Source organism: Pinus tabuliformis, chromosome J, assembly GCF_031772625.1.
Source record: "Pinus tabuliformis cultivar Carrire ecotype Pingquan chromosome J, CPIR1, whole genome shotgun sequence".
In the NCBI taxonomy this organism is placed as follows: domain Eukaryota; kingdom Viridiplantae; phylum Streptophyta; class Pinopsida; order Pinales; family Pinaceae; genus Pinus; species Pinus tabuliformis.
The window spans coordinates 1,462,860,590-1,462,878,581 of record NC_142295.1 but is presented as its reverse complement, the minus strand read 5'-3'; the positions used below and the strand labels follow the sequence as shown (position 1 = coordinate 1,462,878,581).

General features: G+C 36.3%; 1 protein-coding gene across 2 annotated transcripts in view; it reads left to right on the top strand.

Annotated features, from left to right (window-relative positions):
• The window catches only part of LOC149232881 (RING/U-box superfamily protein), a 179,791-nt gene extending 168,844 nt beyond the window's left edge, over nucleotides 1-10,947 (top strand). For both annotated transcript variants that reach the window (XM_089379535.1, XM_089379534.1), the window contains 2 exons: nucleotides 9,899-10,091; nucleotides 10,416-10,947. In XM_089379535.1, coding sequence (XP_089235661.1) covers nucleotides 9,899-10,091; nucleotides 10,416-10,503 — 281 coding nt within the window. In that variant the 3' untranslated portion in view covers nucleotides 10,504-10,947. The remainder of the gene's footprint in view (nucleotides 1-9,898; nucleotides 10,092-10,415) is intronic.
• Nucleotides 10,948-17,992: the final 7,045 nt, after the last annotated feature.

The window sequence follows — 17,992 nt, the reverse complement described above, 5'->3', positions numbered from 1 at the left end:
AAGCATAATTTGGCCACTCTCAACAGGAAAGGTACCACAAAATGCAAAAGATGGCCGGGACATACAAATTTAGCACATGGGCAAAAGCCAAACATGAGCTCTACCCCTTATCCATGGCTATCACCCTAGTTCCTATGGGCCATAGATGAGCTCTCTCCATCATTAAAGAACCCAAGATTGTTTCAACCCCTGGTGGGCGATGAACTGTCCTACCTTAAGGGGGTATCCACTGCTATATCTTACAAAACATGCTCTCATCCCATCACGCCCCGAGTAGTTATGAAGAAAAATTATTCAAAGGCAAAATGCATATTAAGAAGGGTGGAAAAACAAAGGCCGAGGTAACTCATGTATCACTATTTGCTCCCTCCTACAGTCATATACCCAGGTGTGGGCTTCCCTTATTGTAGGTACCCTTGTACCATGACATGTGGTCTAGATGATTCCCCTGATCCCCACTCCGTTTGATTACTATATCATTTTCCACCTACCACTTGAAGGATGTATTGACATGAATGAAAAAAATAATGATCTAATCTGGATCATCTGCACATAGAACCACATCAACCCAAAACATTAACTTTACATTTTTGATAACATCATGGAATGAACCATATTTAAAATAATCTTGCTCTTTCTTTTAACTACACCATTCTGTTGAGGATTATATGGAAATTTATATAAGTTCTGAAAACTTGTGATTTATTTTGCAATCATCAATAAAAGGACATGATATATTTATTGCCATTAGCAAATGGAACAAGCATGGGGCCATATAAATCAGAATTTATCAATGCATATTTTGTACATGCTTTAGAAGTTGAATCATGAAAGGGAGGTATGTAGATTTCTATGCTTTAGCAGATGTCCCTTTCAGCTTCAATAACCTTTCATCCTTCACTCCAGTCATGACAACCATATTGTTGGTTGTGTTCCGTATTTAAACTTTGCCATTATAAAGATAAAAGGAGTGTTCTCCTTGTCGAATGTGCACAAGGGACAACAAGTTCCTTTGCAACATTGGAAGATAGAACACATTATGTAGAAGAAAATTTAGGAGTTTAATCAATTTAAGTTTAAAGGTGTCAATTCCCAAAGTTTTGGGACTTGATTTATCTGCAAAATAAACTATACCATCTACATTGTCACTGAGATCTTCAAAGAAATCTCTCTAGAAGGTCATGTGGCATGTTGCACCCATATCAAGCAACCATGCATCTCTCCAAGAGGCAAATGAAGTGTGAAATAGGTCTTCAATTTCTCCAATGTTGCAATGGGCAAAAATCTAATGAGCAAATTCAAGTGCTTCACCTTTCACTAGATATGATGTTTTATGCTTGTCTTCTTTCTAATCTTGCTTGTCTTGGATCTTCTCCCAGGGAATTTGGTAAGTCTTTGCCTCATGTCCATTTTTGCTACAACAGACAAAATGATGATCAAAATTGTCACTTTGATCCTATCTATCACCATTGACTTTGAAAATCATTCTTCCAAAGCCTCTTTTACTACCTTCTCCTCTAGAAGAATCATATGATTGATTCATCATTCTTCCTTTTTGATCAAGGCACATGGTCATCATTCATCATTCTTCTCAAATTCTGCAACTTTCTCCACCAAAGAGTCAAATGTGATGGATTTCATTTGACTACTCGCTTGCAAGGATTCAAGGTAGTGAGATTATGTAGGGTAGAGGGCCTCGATGAAGGTTCTGAGAGGGATGTCTATCTTCATTCTAGTGGTGCCTATATCGTGTGTGATTGCTTCGATCTTAGAATCTAAAGCCATGGGATCATCATCCTTCAACTCTTGGTTGAAGAGCTTCACTAGCAATTGTATGAGTTCCTATTTTATTTGTGTGTCATACAAATCCCTTACTTTCTTTAAAGCATGACAAGAATCTTTAATGAAAATGATATGGTGGCTCACCTCTTCAGTCATTGTTGCAATAATCAGGGCATATGCTTTCTTGTCTTTGTTCTTCCATATGGAAAGATTCTTAGCTGATGTAGGTTTGGTAGGTCCACCGTCACCCTCTCTTTTACCCTTGTCAACCTCTCCTTCACAAATTCTATCCCACACATTGTTAAAGGTCATACGGTATTTGATATTTCTGGACCATTATGGGTAGTTTTCCTTGCTAGTTAGGACCAGACTAACAATGGAGATGGAAGAATGCATATCCAATAGAATTCTAAGCTGAGGTCTAGACAGGAAAAATCTCATGGAAATGTTTACACCTTTTTCCTATGTTGCCAGGAAACATGGGTGCGGGGACGGGGATGGGGACGACATTTTTGGAAACAGGGTGCGTGGGTTCGTCGGGTAATATAATAATATTAAATTTTAATAATTATATTTTATAAATTATAAATTTATAATTAATAATATATATGAAATTTGAATTTGTATATTTTTCCAAATTCAAACAAGAAAACTTTAATGATAATCATTTAAACATGCACATCATTGAACATTCAACATTGACATTGAAATTTCAAAATTTATCACCAAAAAACTGTTCTTTTGAATCTTTTCCGTGTAACCATGACACTGTGACAGTTATGTGAGAGAGCTCAAGGCTACTACTAAAACTGAAAATTCAAAATACATACTAGGATAAATGCTAGACTCAACTATTTTGGTGAAACTTGGGACATATTTTGTCACACATAGGCTTTAAAATAACTATGCAGCTTAGCTTCATTTGCAAGGATGCCTATCAATGAATCAGGCTGTGGTTGTACAGACCCTTCCTCCTACACAGCCAAGGAGTGTTAGCATTTCTGCCTCCTGCTATAATTTCAAGACAGCTTCTCTCCTTATTGAAATTGCTCATTCTGGCTGGAGCTTGAGCTTGTTGTAACTTTGCTTTGAATGTTTAGTCTCTCCCATATAAAAACACAATTTTTCATAGGAGATTCTTCTCAACCTGATAGTGGTCTAGAATTTTCTTGATGTCTAATCATCCACCTGCCCCATGCATGGTGTGCTCTGTGGTAAAGCAATCCCAAAAGCAGTGGCAACCTTACCCTTCCACAAAACACGCTTATCAGTCTTTGTTTCCCAATAAAATGCACAGCAGCCATCTGTTGGCTTGAGGGATAGTTTGTCTTTGAGTGTGAAGCTTTGCCTGAATATTAATTATCTAAACATAAAACATCTTCGCAGTTTTTAGAGATTACTTGGTGTACAAGTCTGTAGAGACCATATATGATTTAGGCACATTTTCCTAGTTTTAATCTTAACATGATGTTATCAGAATGCTGTGAGAAATTGGCAGATTTTGATACTTAATTTAGCCATTGTCCAAAATAGCCCTTCGCCATTTAATAGCATCAGCTGATTACAGCTTATGGCTGGTCTCAATCCTACTTTCTATTTGACCGAAAATGTCTGAATCTGTATGTGTGCATTTACAGTTTATAATTTGATGGTTATTTGGCTCGGGAATGAATGTTTCATTCCAAATTGATTTACAAGAATTCTTAAAAAACAAGACTTGTAAAAAACTTAAAAAACCGGGTGCGGGTACCCGTGCAACACAGGTTTTGATGGTAAGGACCGTGGAAGAATGTTTCATTCCAAATTGATTTACAAGAATTGATTTAGGGTTTTTTTAGGTTTTGTTATAAGTTTTACCTTTGTTATAAGTTATTTTTTAAATTTCAATAAAAAAAATTATTTGAAAATTAAATTTTTAATATAGTTTTTTTATGAAGAACCCAAAGAACCCAACCTGAAGAACTCGAAGAACCCAAGAACCCGTTAAAGGAAAAGAACCCAATTTTTTTTTTGAAGAACCCGGTTCTTCATGGAAGAACCCGGTTCTTCTGGGTTCGTCTGGGAAGAACCCGTACCCGAATCCGGTACTTGGGTGCGGGAACCCGGGACGGGTTCGAGAACCCCACCCCCGGGTGCGGGTACCCATGCAACACAGCCTTTTTCTTCCTCGGGACCTTATTGTCTTGAATAATTCTGACTGTAATGAATTCAGTAAAATGAGATTTGAATTTCACAAGAAAAGAGCATTTAAACACCTTCAATCCACATATTGAGCTCAACCATCGAGCCCACAACTTTTTGCTACCGTTCATATTAAGTTCAATAGAGAGAGAGAGCCCTAGCTTTTGTATCATTCTAAAAGAAAGAAAGAAATGAAGATGCAACTAAATCTGGGGAAATTAAGGGCCAAATTAAACATTTAAACACTTCAAAATGCAAAGAGAATGAAACCATGGGTGCTAAAAATCAGAAACTGTTGGAAATACTGAGAGGCGGCTGAATCGGTATTTCTTTGAATTGTTATATTATGCCAGTTAAGATTTTTAAGCCAGAACATAAGAAGTAGGACAAAAGATAATTTTATTAATGAAGATAGTGAGGACTCCAATCCTCTTTTACAAAAAATCAGGCTCCAACCTATACAACAAAATATCTAACTTCTTCAAGGCTTCAACCTTGAATGAGGACTCCAATCCTCACAACAAATCCAAGCACCAACTTGGTCAAAATGAGGACTCCAATCCTCTCAACAAATCCAAGCACCAACTTGGTCAAAATGAGGACTCCAATCCTCCTAGGCTCCAACCTTTCCAAATACTTCAATAAAATCAAAATCAACTTCTTCAAGATGTCTTCAAAAAGGCTTTCCAAAGTCAGTTCCAAATACACTTCAAAAGAGGCCTTCAATATCTTCTCCAAGTCTACTCCAAGAATGCTTTAAGTCTGCTTCAACAAAGACTTCCAAGGCTGCTACAAATGGTCTCCAAGACACTCCAAAAGTTAGCAAGTCTTCAAGAATGCTTCAAAATTTGCTTCAAAAAGGTCTTCAAGAATGCTCAAAAGTTGTTTCCAAAAGGTCTTCAAGGATGCTCGAAAACTTGCTCAAAGATGCCTGAAATCTGAGTCACAAGTGGGCTGAAACGAGAGATAAAGAAGGGCTAAGTCTGCTCCTTGTTACGTGACAAAAATTTTGCCATAGGGCCTGAGTTCTTCGCCTGGTTGCAAGGACAAAATACCACAGGTTGAGCCACAGGTCCGAGGTTTGCTATAGGGCCAAGGTCTGCTACAGGGTTGAGGTCTGTTACAGTGCTCTGAAAGTTTACTCTAGCAAGTCTTCAAGAATGCTTCAAAAGTTGCTTCAAAAAGGTCTTCAAGAATACTCAAAAGTTGTTTCAAAAAGTCTTCAAGAATGCTCAAAAACTTGCTCAAAGATGCCTCCAAAGTATGTACTACAATTGTCACCAAAGTATGCCTGAAATCTTAGTCTCAAGTGGGCTGAAACGAGAGATAATGAAGGATTAAGTCTTCTCCTTGCTACATGACAAAATTTTTGCATAGGGTCTGAATTCTGCTCCTGGTTTCAAGGACAGAATACCACAGGTCGAGTCACAAGTCCAAGGTCTGCAATAGGGCTGAGGTCTGCTACAAGGCCGAGGTCGTTTATAGTTATAATTTCTTTCCTTAGGGCTGAACTAGAGGTCAAATTTCAGACTTTTAGGAGGCCGAAATATGTGACTTGCCACAAGTCTGAAATAGGCTAAGTTTTAGGCCGAATTTTGTGCCACAAGGAGGCCTAAGTAGTACTCCAATGATAGTTCTAATTCTGCTCCAGAAGATGCCACAAAAGGGGTCGAATTTCAATAGAAGATAGCTTCAAAAATTGATCAGAAAATCCCACCAAGAAGCCTTAATCAAAACATAGATAGAAAACCAAGTCTTGCTCCTTAAAACAACTCCTAGGTACATGAGATATGAACCTTTTTACTTCTCCTTTAGGTCTGAATCCTTCTTGTCTTACTGAACTGATCTGACCAAATTGGGTAAGTGCATGGCCTTTATCTATATTAATTCAATCACACACTGAAATGACATGTCTATTGGGGAGGGGGCCAACTTGAGAGAGGTCAAAACAAGTATTTTTGACTTGAAAAATTGGTTTTTCCTCAATGGAGAGAAGTTTGGAGTCATGCAAATACTCATTGGAAAGGATTTATTGCCACCTCGTTTACACTTCTAGGTTAATGCGGGAAAAATCCTCAACCCCACAAGTTGTGTTCTTGGTGGCAAACTCAGAGAAGGGGCTATCACCTAATCTCAACGCTCTCCGTTAAAGCTGTCTCCTAGTTAAGTTAAGGGGTTGGTCCCTAAGAGTGATTAGTAAAGTGAAATTTGAGGTTCTAGGTGACTAAGGTTAAGGGAACTACTTCTCAAAGGTAACTTGGTTCAAGATATAAGCAAGTATCTAAACGTATGGGCTGAGGCGTGTAACATTGCTGTTTAATGTATCAGAGTTTACCTTTCTTCTTGTGGGCCTAGGCGTGTAACACTGCTGTTTATTTGTAGAACATGAGCCCACACAGAGTATTGGGGAGCAAGACTCTTGAGGAGGTATATACCGGCAAGAAGCCAGAAGTTGGACACATCAGGATATTTGGGTGACTAACATATTCACTCCCTGAGTTGAAGAGGATGAAGTTGGAACCCACTATAGAAGGGTATTCTAGTGGGTTACAATGAGACCAATAGAGCCTACCCACATATATCTTCCCACACAGAGGAAAATTGTTTTGAGGAAGGATGTAACATGGAGGAGAGGGCTTTGAGGAGGTCTCGGGAGGTTGATCAGGTAGAGCAACAAGTCCTTAGCAAGGGGCACACCAAAGGTTTCAGGTGTATCAGGTGGTACATCAGGATCAAGAGGTTCACCTTCTTCAGGGGTGACAGGTTGGTAGGGCACAATTTTGCCTGGTACCAGCTCACTTGGTGCAGGTTCATCAGGCATAGTGTCTCAGAGTTCATGTTCTCCTTTGGTTATTTCCGAGCCTTTCTCGCCAAGAGGAGAGGCACTGGTTGAGGATTTTCCCATACCACCACAGGAGACTACTGTAGGGAAGAGGAAGCCAAGATGGCTTCGGGAGACCCTGAAGGAGGCTTAGGAGGTAGTGGGACCCAAGTGGTCAATGAGGGAGAGTAGACCACTAGAGAGGTTGGGTGACGTGGCAGTTTTTGTGGAGACAACCAACTAGTTTTGAGGAGGCTGCTAGGCAATAGATCTGGAGGGATTGCATGGTGGAGGAGTATGCCTTCATCATGAAGAATTTGCGTATGGCTACTCCTATGATCACCAACTGGAAGAAGTTGGATGATGCTAATTCCGAGTTGGTGGATCCCACTTTGTACCGTCAACTGATCGTTTCATTGATGTATCTGGTCAACACTAGATCGGATATTTGTTTTTCAGTCAACACAGTGAGTCAGTTTATGATGGAGACTAGGAGAGTAAACTGGGTGGATGCAAAACATGTGTTGAGGTACTTACAGGGCAGAGTGGATCATGGTTTGGACTATGTCAGATGTGATGGACTCAAATTGATTGGTTGCACAGACTTAGATTGGGCTGGCAGTGTTAGTGACCAGACCAGAAGAGTACTTCCGAATGTTGTTTCTCACTGGGTGCGAGGCATTATGGCTTTTCAAGATGCTTCATGGATTATTTGGTCAAATGCTCAGACCAACTACGATTTACTGTGACAATCAGAGTTGTATTAAACTCTTTGAGAATCCAGTATTTCACGATCGGTCAAAGCATATAGAGATCAAATACCACTTCATCAGAGACTAGGTTCAAAGAGGAGCAGTGAAGCTTGAGTATATATCCACTGATGAGCAGGTAGCAGACATTCTCACCAAGTCTTTGCCAAGAGGCAAGCATGTTTTCTTCAGAGACAGGATGGGAGTGGTGAGCAACACCTTCCTCGGTAAGAGGGAGTGTTGGAAATAGTACCAAGGAGAGGTGTTACTAGGCATTTATCCCTTTTAGCCTAGTGAACACATTAATTACTTTTGTCTTGGTGACATTTATGAGTTATATTAATGTCATGGGTGGAAAAGATACTTAAAAGTGTTGTACCATGTGCTTTTTTTTTAATATTAAAGTCACTTGTACTTTATAAAGTGACTTTATTTGTAAAGTACATAGTGTACTTTTAAAATATTAAAGTGAGTTGAAAAATCACTTTATAAGAAAAATAGAAAAATGTACACAACTTGAAAAAAGTACTAGGAGACTTTTAAGTAATGGGGTCAATGTGTAAGGGGGATCAATTGAGAGAGTTAATCTCAACCACACATCTTGAGATTTGGAGATTAAATCTCATCCATTGGATCCTAGGTTTACGGATTCAATCTTTTCTTAGGAGACAAGAGGAAAAGGGAGGCTCATTTTTCACTTCACTTGAGAGAGCATGAGAAGGAGAGAAGAGAGAGAACTTCAAGGAGAATTTGCAGCTGATAAAGGAGGGCTCAAATTCCAAGGAGAGAGGACCTAGGGCACGAATTTCGAGGAGGCAGCACAGAAATCGAGGAACAACTCAGTTTTCAAGGAGGCACAAAAATCGAGGAACACAACAGCAAATTTGCAGCACAAATTTTGAGGCACTGGGCACAAAATTCGAGGGAGGTTGCAGCGCTGTTCAGGCCCAAAATTCAAAGCATGAATTTCGGGGCTGCTGCTACAGACATCACGAATTTTGAGGAGGCTTCTAGCTGTCACCTGGAATGATTTTCGAGGCACAACAGTCACCATCAGGCACAGAAATCAATGCAGATTTGGCAGACTTCGAGGCAGAATTCTAGGCACAATTTTGGAGGAGCTGAGCTGTGAGAAAGTGCATAAATTTCTGGGCATAAAAATTGTGGAAATCTGGAAAAAATCAGTGGGCACAAATTTCCCGATTTGCGTTTAATGCTTCAGCTGCTAGGGGAGATAAGTAAAATTTCCAGATTTTATGTACTTATACTAAATTTCTCAAGCAATAAAAACCTCCTTTGAAAACCGGTTTTCCCCAAGAGGCTGTGGGGTTTTTCGGGGGTCACCTTGACCAAAAATAAGTGTCTCACATGTGTGAATGTTTGCCAAAATTGTGTGTTAGTTTTCAGGTGATGGGAAAGTGAAAAATAGTAGAAATACTCTTTGAATGTTTACAATTAGTGCATACTGAAATTTATATCAGTGTGACAAAACATGTGGGTTGGGCCTAAACAACACATGCAAACTTGTAAACTGGGTTAATGGTGCAGATCATAATTTTTCTACATCTAACACTTCAGAGATTTAGCTACTTCATGGGGCCCCTTTGATTTAATATTGCAATTTGTTTTCAACTTTATTTCTTTATCTGAACGAGTGTGTGTTGATTTATGAGGATATGCAGCGGGAAATTTGTAAAGCTCTATCACAAGATTGTCTAAAGAATGCCTATACCTATACCTATGAGACTTGATGCAAAATCAAATGGTTCTCACCAGAGAGTTTGTAAATACAGTTAGATTTTTTGCCAAGTCTTCAATGCTGTGTTAACATGTTATCGTTTACCATGTTTCTGAATATCCATGTATAATGGTGCTAATGAATATTAGTTAGTTGCATATACAGCTTTTGCCTGCTACAACCTTCAAAATCTCAGCAGCCTTAATTACCAATGCAGTTGAAGTAATTCATTCAACCTATCTCTTTAAATGTATAAATACACACAGTTAACAGAAACTTCACCAGGAGATCCGTTTCTTGTTCTGTTCTCTATTCTTGTTTTTGTTATAGTTCTCATTTCCTGTTGAGACATCAGATCAGTTTTATATGCAAAGTAGACTCTGGGAGTTTCACATTTTTTATTTCCCAAAACCCTCTTATTCCGTTGCAGTTTCCTGTTTCCAGTCTCATAGCATGCACACACACTAGACATCCAAGGATAGTCTATTTGATTTTTACTTTTCTATCCATCTGTGTTTTAAAGTGATGAGCTTGTATTCCATGCTAACCTATCTGGCGACTGTTTAGAAACTTGCTTGACTCTTATATTGGCATACATATTCTGATTCAAGGGGGTGTGTATATCAGGTAGTTTCCATAGAAGGTTCTTGAGGTTTTTGCTACCGTTTTGGTCTCCTTCTTTGCCTACTTTGCCAGTAACTGCTCCACGAAAAGAAGACCGAGATGGTGGATCAACAACTGATGATTTAATTGAGGGGCACTCTCGACGGCGACGATCTTCTGTAGATCCCAGGAAGATCTTGCTTTTTCTTGCCATTATGTAAGTGTTTAAACTTCTTTTATTAACCTTTTGTAAAGTGTTTGGGTGTTATATATTTTGGATTCCATGTGAGTTTTATTGTCAGTGCCTTCTTTCAATAATGACTTTCCTTGGCGGCTTTCATATCCTAAATGACTGTGTGATAGTGTTTTAAGATCCTTCTTGTTGATGCTCAAGCTTGAGACTGTAAACCTTTAGGTTAATGGAAATGGCTTTGACAAAGGTTACCAGCACTGACCCCAGATAACTTACATGGTCCTGTGTACTTGGAATTTGAAACCTAGCAGTCATCTAATGATATATGCTTATGATTTCTTTCTCCAGGTCTTGTATGGCGACTATGATGCTTCTCTATTACAGGCTCTCCCAGGGCAGTTCTGATGATGAAATGCTAGAAATAGAGCAGGAATAATTTTTGTGATTGTTATGGCCATATCAGTTCATTTATGTTTCCTCTAGACGCCATTGTTTAGAAAGAGAAATCAATCACAGCTGCTCCATTTTAGTCAGTGACTCTGGGGAGTTTCTCACATGAAAATTTTTCTGTTTTCTTTTATGAAATTACCTACGTTTTATGTTAATCAAATTTGCTGCTATCAGATTTTCCCAGTTTAAAAGCCAAAGTGGTTATGTAATTTTTGTCAGAAGCACACTTATTCTTAGTTATGCAACCAAATAAAAAATTATTTGTGGCAATCTGCTTTTGCTGGTTTGCCAGAAGAAGTCATCTCAAATTGCAAATCTCTAAATTTGTTTGCCACTTAAATTGCTTGATACAAGCGAGTGTAATTATTGTTGAATAATTCATATTATCAAGTTAAAAAAAGTTGGAAAACTAGAAGTTATTATTAGTTAATATTGTTCAACCTACAAGTCATTGGAATAGTTAAATTAGTTGTACATTTGAATTAATTTGGAAATGTTGAGGAAAACAATAATGGTTGTATTTAATTTTAGACCATCATTTTTTGTTGCTGTTTTGTCTCTCCAAATTTACTTGATAATCTGATGTTCGCGTAGTGAAGTCAGGTCTGCGAGACACAATTAAGCCCCATCTCTAAAGAAGCACGCTGCTGCAAATAATTTTAGAAAAAGTTACAAAAATAACCGACAAGGTGTGAATATAATTTTTTTTCCTTTTTATCTAAGACAAAGAATAATTGTTCTCACCTTGAGAAAGATACAGGAGTTACTTTACGTCTTTTATGCTATATGAAGTTTGATTTTGTTTTTGTAGTTGACAAACTACGTTTACGCTATGCTTTAAAATTTGGACTTGGACTTGGACTCGGAATTGGTCGAGGGTCAACTTGGAGTCGGATGTAGATTCAAATTGACTTTAATCGATTTGATTTCAATGACTCAGTTTACTAAAAATTATATAAACTTTTTAAGTTTCAAATGAATAAATGAGCAATTTTTTTTAAATGACAAACATAGATGACAAGCAACATTCCACCGCCACTGATATTGGGATCCTCATCATTAGTATAACCCTTTACCTCTTGTCTTGCCTTTGCCTGAACTGGGTCCTCTACGGACATGAGTAAACACAACCCAATTTTATGAGACTACCTAATCTAAGCCTTACAATATGGTAGAAAAAGCTTAACATGTCTACTGAATGGTTTCAGTTTTAGTGAAGGGTACATTTTTGCTAAAGCCATGATAGAGGAGTTAACAATCAATACCACCACCAACATTGAGGTACATAAGGGCTTGGTACTCTTGATTGAATGCCAATCCCATACCATCATACATGATAGAATCCAATGAAAATGTTGCAATCTTAACAATATTGAAAACTTGAAAGCTGTCAGGTCTACCGGATTTTTGAATAAGATATGAAATTATACTTCTCCATATGAAGTCCAATGAGGTTAAAAGTTGGAACCTCTCAAACATCTTGAAACTATTAATGGTAAGTTAAAGTTTAAGTAAAATGATAAAAAAGAAAGATGAAGGAAATGTCAAGGAAAGATAAAAGAATTGTCAAGGAAAGCTGAGAGAAATATAAACTTAAAGAATTTAACTTTACCATCAGTTGTTAGCATATTTTGTCAAACCATTTTAAAGAAAAAAATGAATCTCACATGTTGGTGGTGTCTAGCACCTACTAGACATATTTTGTGAAACCATTTTAAAGAAAAAATGAATCTCGCATGTTGGTGGTGTCTAGTACCTACTTAGTCTAGTAGGTTCGGACTTGGTCAATTAGGGCAGGTTAGGTAACAAACTGGTTGAGTCATACTTTGATTGGCTGGTTCAATACCAAAACAACCCTTCCAAATTGAGCAAATCACTGTGTTGGTTCGACCAGCAATCAACTTGACTGAGTTGACCGAGTCTGAGCCAACTTGAACATATTTTTAGAACTATGAATTATGTTTAGTATCTACATATATTTTCCTTATTTTAAAGGATGCAAATTGTCTAATAAGCAATTCATATCTTCTCTTGGTTTACTCTTGTTGAGGGAACACAACTAGGACCAAATCAATCACTGATGTATTGTAGATGAATTTGTTATCACCATACCATTGGTGGCATTGATTGATTCCACCCGATTACCTTTTCTAACCTATTTTTAGGTTGCTGATTTTATTATGAAAGTGGTGGTTGCTGAAATTCTTAATTTGACTATCTAGCCAAATTCTTCATACATTTCCAAGGAAAGTGATATTTTGTTATTTTGGAAAAATAAAAAACGAAGATTGATTCAGACATTACATTGGTGCACTCTCTTGTAAGTTAGCAGAGACTAGACCACACCAAATACCAATGTTGTGAATATTGGTATCGGGATAAAATCGGTGAGGGTCCGAAAAACCAAAAAATTGGGAAAATCGGGAAAATATCAGTGAAAAATCGACAAACATCGGCAAAATTAAAATACCATAAAACTATCTTTAAAAGTCGTCAAATATCGGTTAGGCCAAAAAATCGTTATTTCGAGATAATATCAGGATGTTATTGAGATGTTCGCAACACTGCTAAATACACAAAACATGAGTCCACAACACCAATTATAAAACTAAAATTTACCATTGTCATTTCTTCCATTTCTTCCAAACCAACAAATCAAACTTACCTAACTAGCTACCTTATAAGCTTTGTCCTATGACTATTCTCTCGTGGCCGCTGATTTGGATTTAAAGTCATCTACTAGTGTCTTGTAGTGTAGGAAAAGGATTTATTCATAACAATAATGGACCAATTTTTGTGCATCTTGTGTACTTTATCTCCTATGTCCATTTGTTGCTTAGATGAAGCACTTTTATTGCTCTAAGAGACTTGTGACATTGTACAACCTAGAGAGGGAAATCTCCATGTCTAGGTCTGTGAAAAAAAAAAAAAAACATAATTTTTTAATTTAATTACTATAATATTAGACAAAGTGTCAATGTATTATTTTTGTGACCATTTTATAAAACCTATAAATAAACAAGCATGAAAGGCTCTAGGTGCAAACTTCAACATTTTTGCATCCTTGAATACTATGTAATAAATATTGAAGTTTTCAGTCCATGATTTATTATCTGTTTTTATTATTAAAAGATTTGGGAGTATGATAAATCTATGCTAATAAATTCCATGGCTAGTTGCAATTGTTTTTTGAATTATTAATGGGTATTTGATACTTTTTGATATATGATTAATTACATATGGCTTGTATGGATGGCTATGGAAATATTCATAGATATAAGGGAGTATTTGTCATACCGTGGCATTTGGCTTTCCAATTAAAAGTTGAAATCCAACGTTAGTGATCCTCTTAATCATAAACATATGTTACAACATGTTTTGGCTTGCTCTTGAGACATGCATATATTTTATACATGGAATTTCTATTTAACTGTGGAATTTATATCTTACAATCTTAATTGCCCATTTTCTTCTTTTGGCATTCAGATATATGATGTACCATGTTCAAACATAAACACACAAGTGTTAAAGTAAAATAATTTATAGGTTGGTGGAAAAAGAAGAAGAGGGATTATGCCTTTTTCGCTGACTATAATGTAAATAAATATATAAATAAAAATGAAGTTTACAATAATAATAATAAATGAAATGACAAATTCTAATGAAGGACATGACATAATGAAAGTACATGGCTCATTAACAATTGTGAGTAGTCAATGTGTATATAGATACATGACATTGTATTCATTAATCTATCAATCTTTTTCATTATTAACTGTATACTATTGAGTCTACATAAATTTCAACTTATTATCCATCATACGTTAGACATTTTTCAATACATAAACTATTTTTCATTTCATATGGTATAAGAGCCAAATTTGATTCTAACCTTTTGCTACATTTTTTTGAAAGCTTGTGTGATCATGGCCTTTGGCCATACTTTTATCGGACTTTGTCTGATTTGAATTTTTCCTACACAATATTTAAGGGTTTCCTTGAATTACTAGGTCTTGATGATTCATAATTTCAATTAAACGAAGGCCACTTCATTGCAAATTCGAAATATATCAAAGAAAAAAATTAAAAGATCTAATTGAAGAAAAAAAGACCATTCTGTGGCTGTTAACAAAAGAAGCAACTTTTTTGTAAGAAGTGAAGTTCAAAATGTGGCATGGATCAAAGTAGAGAACATATAGCTGGGTTGATGGAGGATGGTACTTAGTGAAACAAAATAAACATTAATCATAAAAGTTGCCTCTATCACCATTTTGCGAGCACATCTACAACATCTATATCACAACACAATGAATTAATAAAGGTAGGACAATTAATCATTGTATTATAAAGAAATAATAGGGACCAAGAATCACACAAGCATCAAAGTTGGTAGGATCCGAATATTACCAAACTAACCTAAGTTCTCTGCTACAAGTGGTGCTAACCTAAGGAAGGATTGTTGGGTCTTCGAGGTTAGTCTTCTATTTGAAGATGTCCCCATTGTTGTTTTCTTGAGAGTGTGAGTTTTGTCGTCGAAACATAACACTGCTAAAATTATGTTGTCTAATTTGAAAAGGATCTAAGGTTAACATTGGCCAAGTTGCCTTGCAACCACAACACATAATGGTGGCTCATGGAAGGGGCTAAACCAAAGTCTATGTTTCAAGACATATCAACTAAAGAGTGACTTTTCCAATATTAGTCAATAAACCATCACAAGATAAAAAGTTTTGCCCCATTTAAAAAAATGAATAATAAAATTTGGGTTGGTCATCTTACAATATATAAAAGTCAAATATAAATTTCAAGTGTTTGCAAAATTTATCAAGGTCAATATTTATTAATGACAATTAAAAGAAGAATGTTTTCATTGATTGGCAGTTAAAAAATGGAAGTTTGCCTCACACTTGTACGCAAATGTGTGATTCTTTTATTTAAACTTAGAGGGACTATTCAAGGAAGGGATATATGCATCCTTATTTGTTCGCACGAGGAAAATAAAATTAACATCAACTTTGCAAATCAATTATTAGTTCCCATGGAAGTATAATTGAAAAGAAATACTTTTGAGAAAGAGAGATATGAAATTAGGGACTTACAACAAACGATTGATTATATATATATATATAGCTAACATAATTCTAGGTTCAACCTAGACAGAACATTGGATACTTTAAATCTTAAACATGAATAAAAAGTTTTAGACATTTTGTTATAAAAAGATAAATTTGCAACACTTTACAATGGAGTCGTGCTTAGAAGCCCCTTCATTAGAAGACTATAGAGATGTATCAAATGTGATTATTTAGCATAATGACAACTTAATACAAAAGATGTATAGTAATTATATAATGATAATTGAATACAAAATATGTGAATGAATTTCATAAAGTTGTCATTGATAAAGATAAGAGATTTATCGCCTTAAGAATCACGATTAAAACTTGACCGCATAGATTAAGAAGTTAAAAAGTGAAAAGTGGTTGCCACAACAAATAGTGGAGCAAATTACTATCAAGGAATCAATGATCTATACAAAAATGATGATCAATCTCAAAAAGTAGAGAAGTCATGAGTTATGAAAATCTAGACCTTAGGGAATCCTAGAAACAAAGACATATCCAATCAACAAAAAAGAAATAGAAATATGTTTATATTGAAATCTTACCAGCTAATAAATCAACAAAAGTATTTTAGGGCGAAGGTTGCAAAAACAAGACAAAATATATGAGGATGCATTTCATCATCCTACTTATATAAGTGATAAGGCTATTCAATGAACTAGCAAGAAGATCTTACTATATTGAAGATAAGCTTAAGGGTGGAATCTTTACTTTTCCAAATCATAGAAGTCATCATTGGATAATTCTATAGAAAAATGAATTAAGGTGGCCAACCTTTTCACAGTTTTGTTCTACTCAATATGTCATAATGCATATCATCTCATCTCATGAACCATCTGTTGCCACTATGACAAACACCCTCCAAAATTTTTCTTACATCCAAAATTTTCAGCCTCCTAATGGTCATGCCATCTTTCATTTCAAGCCATTAAGGCTATGCTCGGTCATGTTGTTCAAGTGTTCAAGTCTTCCTTTAAGGATTCTAAGTGCCAAACTACTTGCTTTCACATGCCCAATGCTTGATGTCTTCACAAGCACACTTGTTTTAAGAAAGCTCAACAATCAATGTGTACCCTTGGAAGTCAAGCATTGCGCAGTCCTTGATGACAGTGATTGTGCAATGCATAATGATAGTGAGTGCATAACTCTAATGACAATGACTACATAGTTTCTGAAGGTGATGATTGAGTAGCCCTTGTGGACATTGCTTGAACAATTCCTAGGGACAGATCTTAGTTTCTGAAGGTGATGATTGAGTAGCCCTTGTGGACATTGCTTGAACAATTCCTAGGGATAGATCTTGCGCAATTCTTATGGGGAATGTGCTTGGGTGTATATGTGTGTGTGATCATGATTTGATACCTGTTATATGCCCTTACTCTCTTGTCTCATTGATCTCACACTTAGTCAATTTTGGAGTCCTTCTCTGTCCTCACATCTTGAACAAGTCACGAGCACACTTAACCTTATAGTCAAGGGTTGAGTGCACTGCATACTCCTAAGCCTCCGTGATCATAACCTTACCTCTTGGATTTGTGCACTGTGCCCATCTTGAGGACAACCTCCTCCAACTATGCATTACGAAACCTCAGAGTACAAACCCTCAAGCTTGCTTCTCACACTTTCCCACTGTGCAATTCTTGATCCATCTTGCCTTGTATTGTGCATTGCATAGTCTCAAGTGGACAGTGGGGTCATCTTTGAACCCTTACAATGCTCAACTACGCAATCCCAAGAATTTTGATTGTGAAATAAGAGATGGTCTTTGGGCATGTGGTATTGATGAGCCATAGTATTGGCCCATGGTATGGTATGGTTAATAATATCCATGGTAAAGTGGGGGTGAATATCCATGGTTAAAAATATTGGAATATTGTAAATATTAAGTTTTTATGTGCTTATTAATGAAATTTAAATATGGTTAAAAAATTATTATTTTAATTTATATGATAAAATGAATTTTAATATATCGCTATTATTTATATCTTATATATTTTGATGTGATAGAGGTGTAGATATACCACAAAAGTAATTATGATAATGATTTATTTATTATTTTATTTTATTTTTTCTTTCTATATTCAAGCTTCTATGATCCATAATGAATTAAGCAAAGTCTTTCGGTAGAAATCACATAAGAGATTTTTTTGGCCAACGCGTTTCGAACCAACAAGTGTGGTTCATCATCAGGACCAGATGAAGAGGTAGACCATGGCAAAGGCTTAAATAGAGAGCAATGTAGAGACATAATTTCAAGTAAGGTTTATGTCTCTACTTGAAATTATGTCTCTACATTGCTCTCTATTTAAGCCTTTGCCATGGTTTGCCTCTTCATCTTCATCTGGTCCTAAT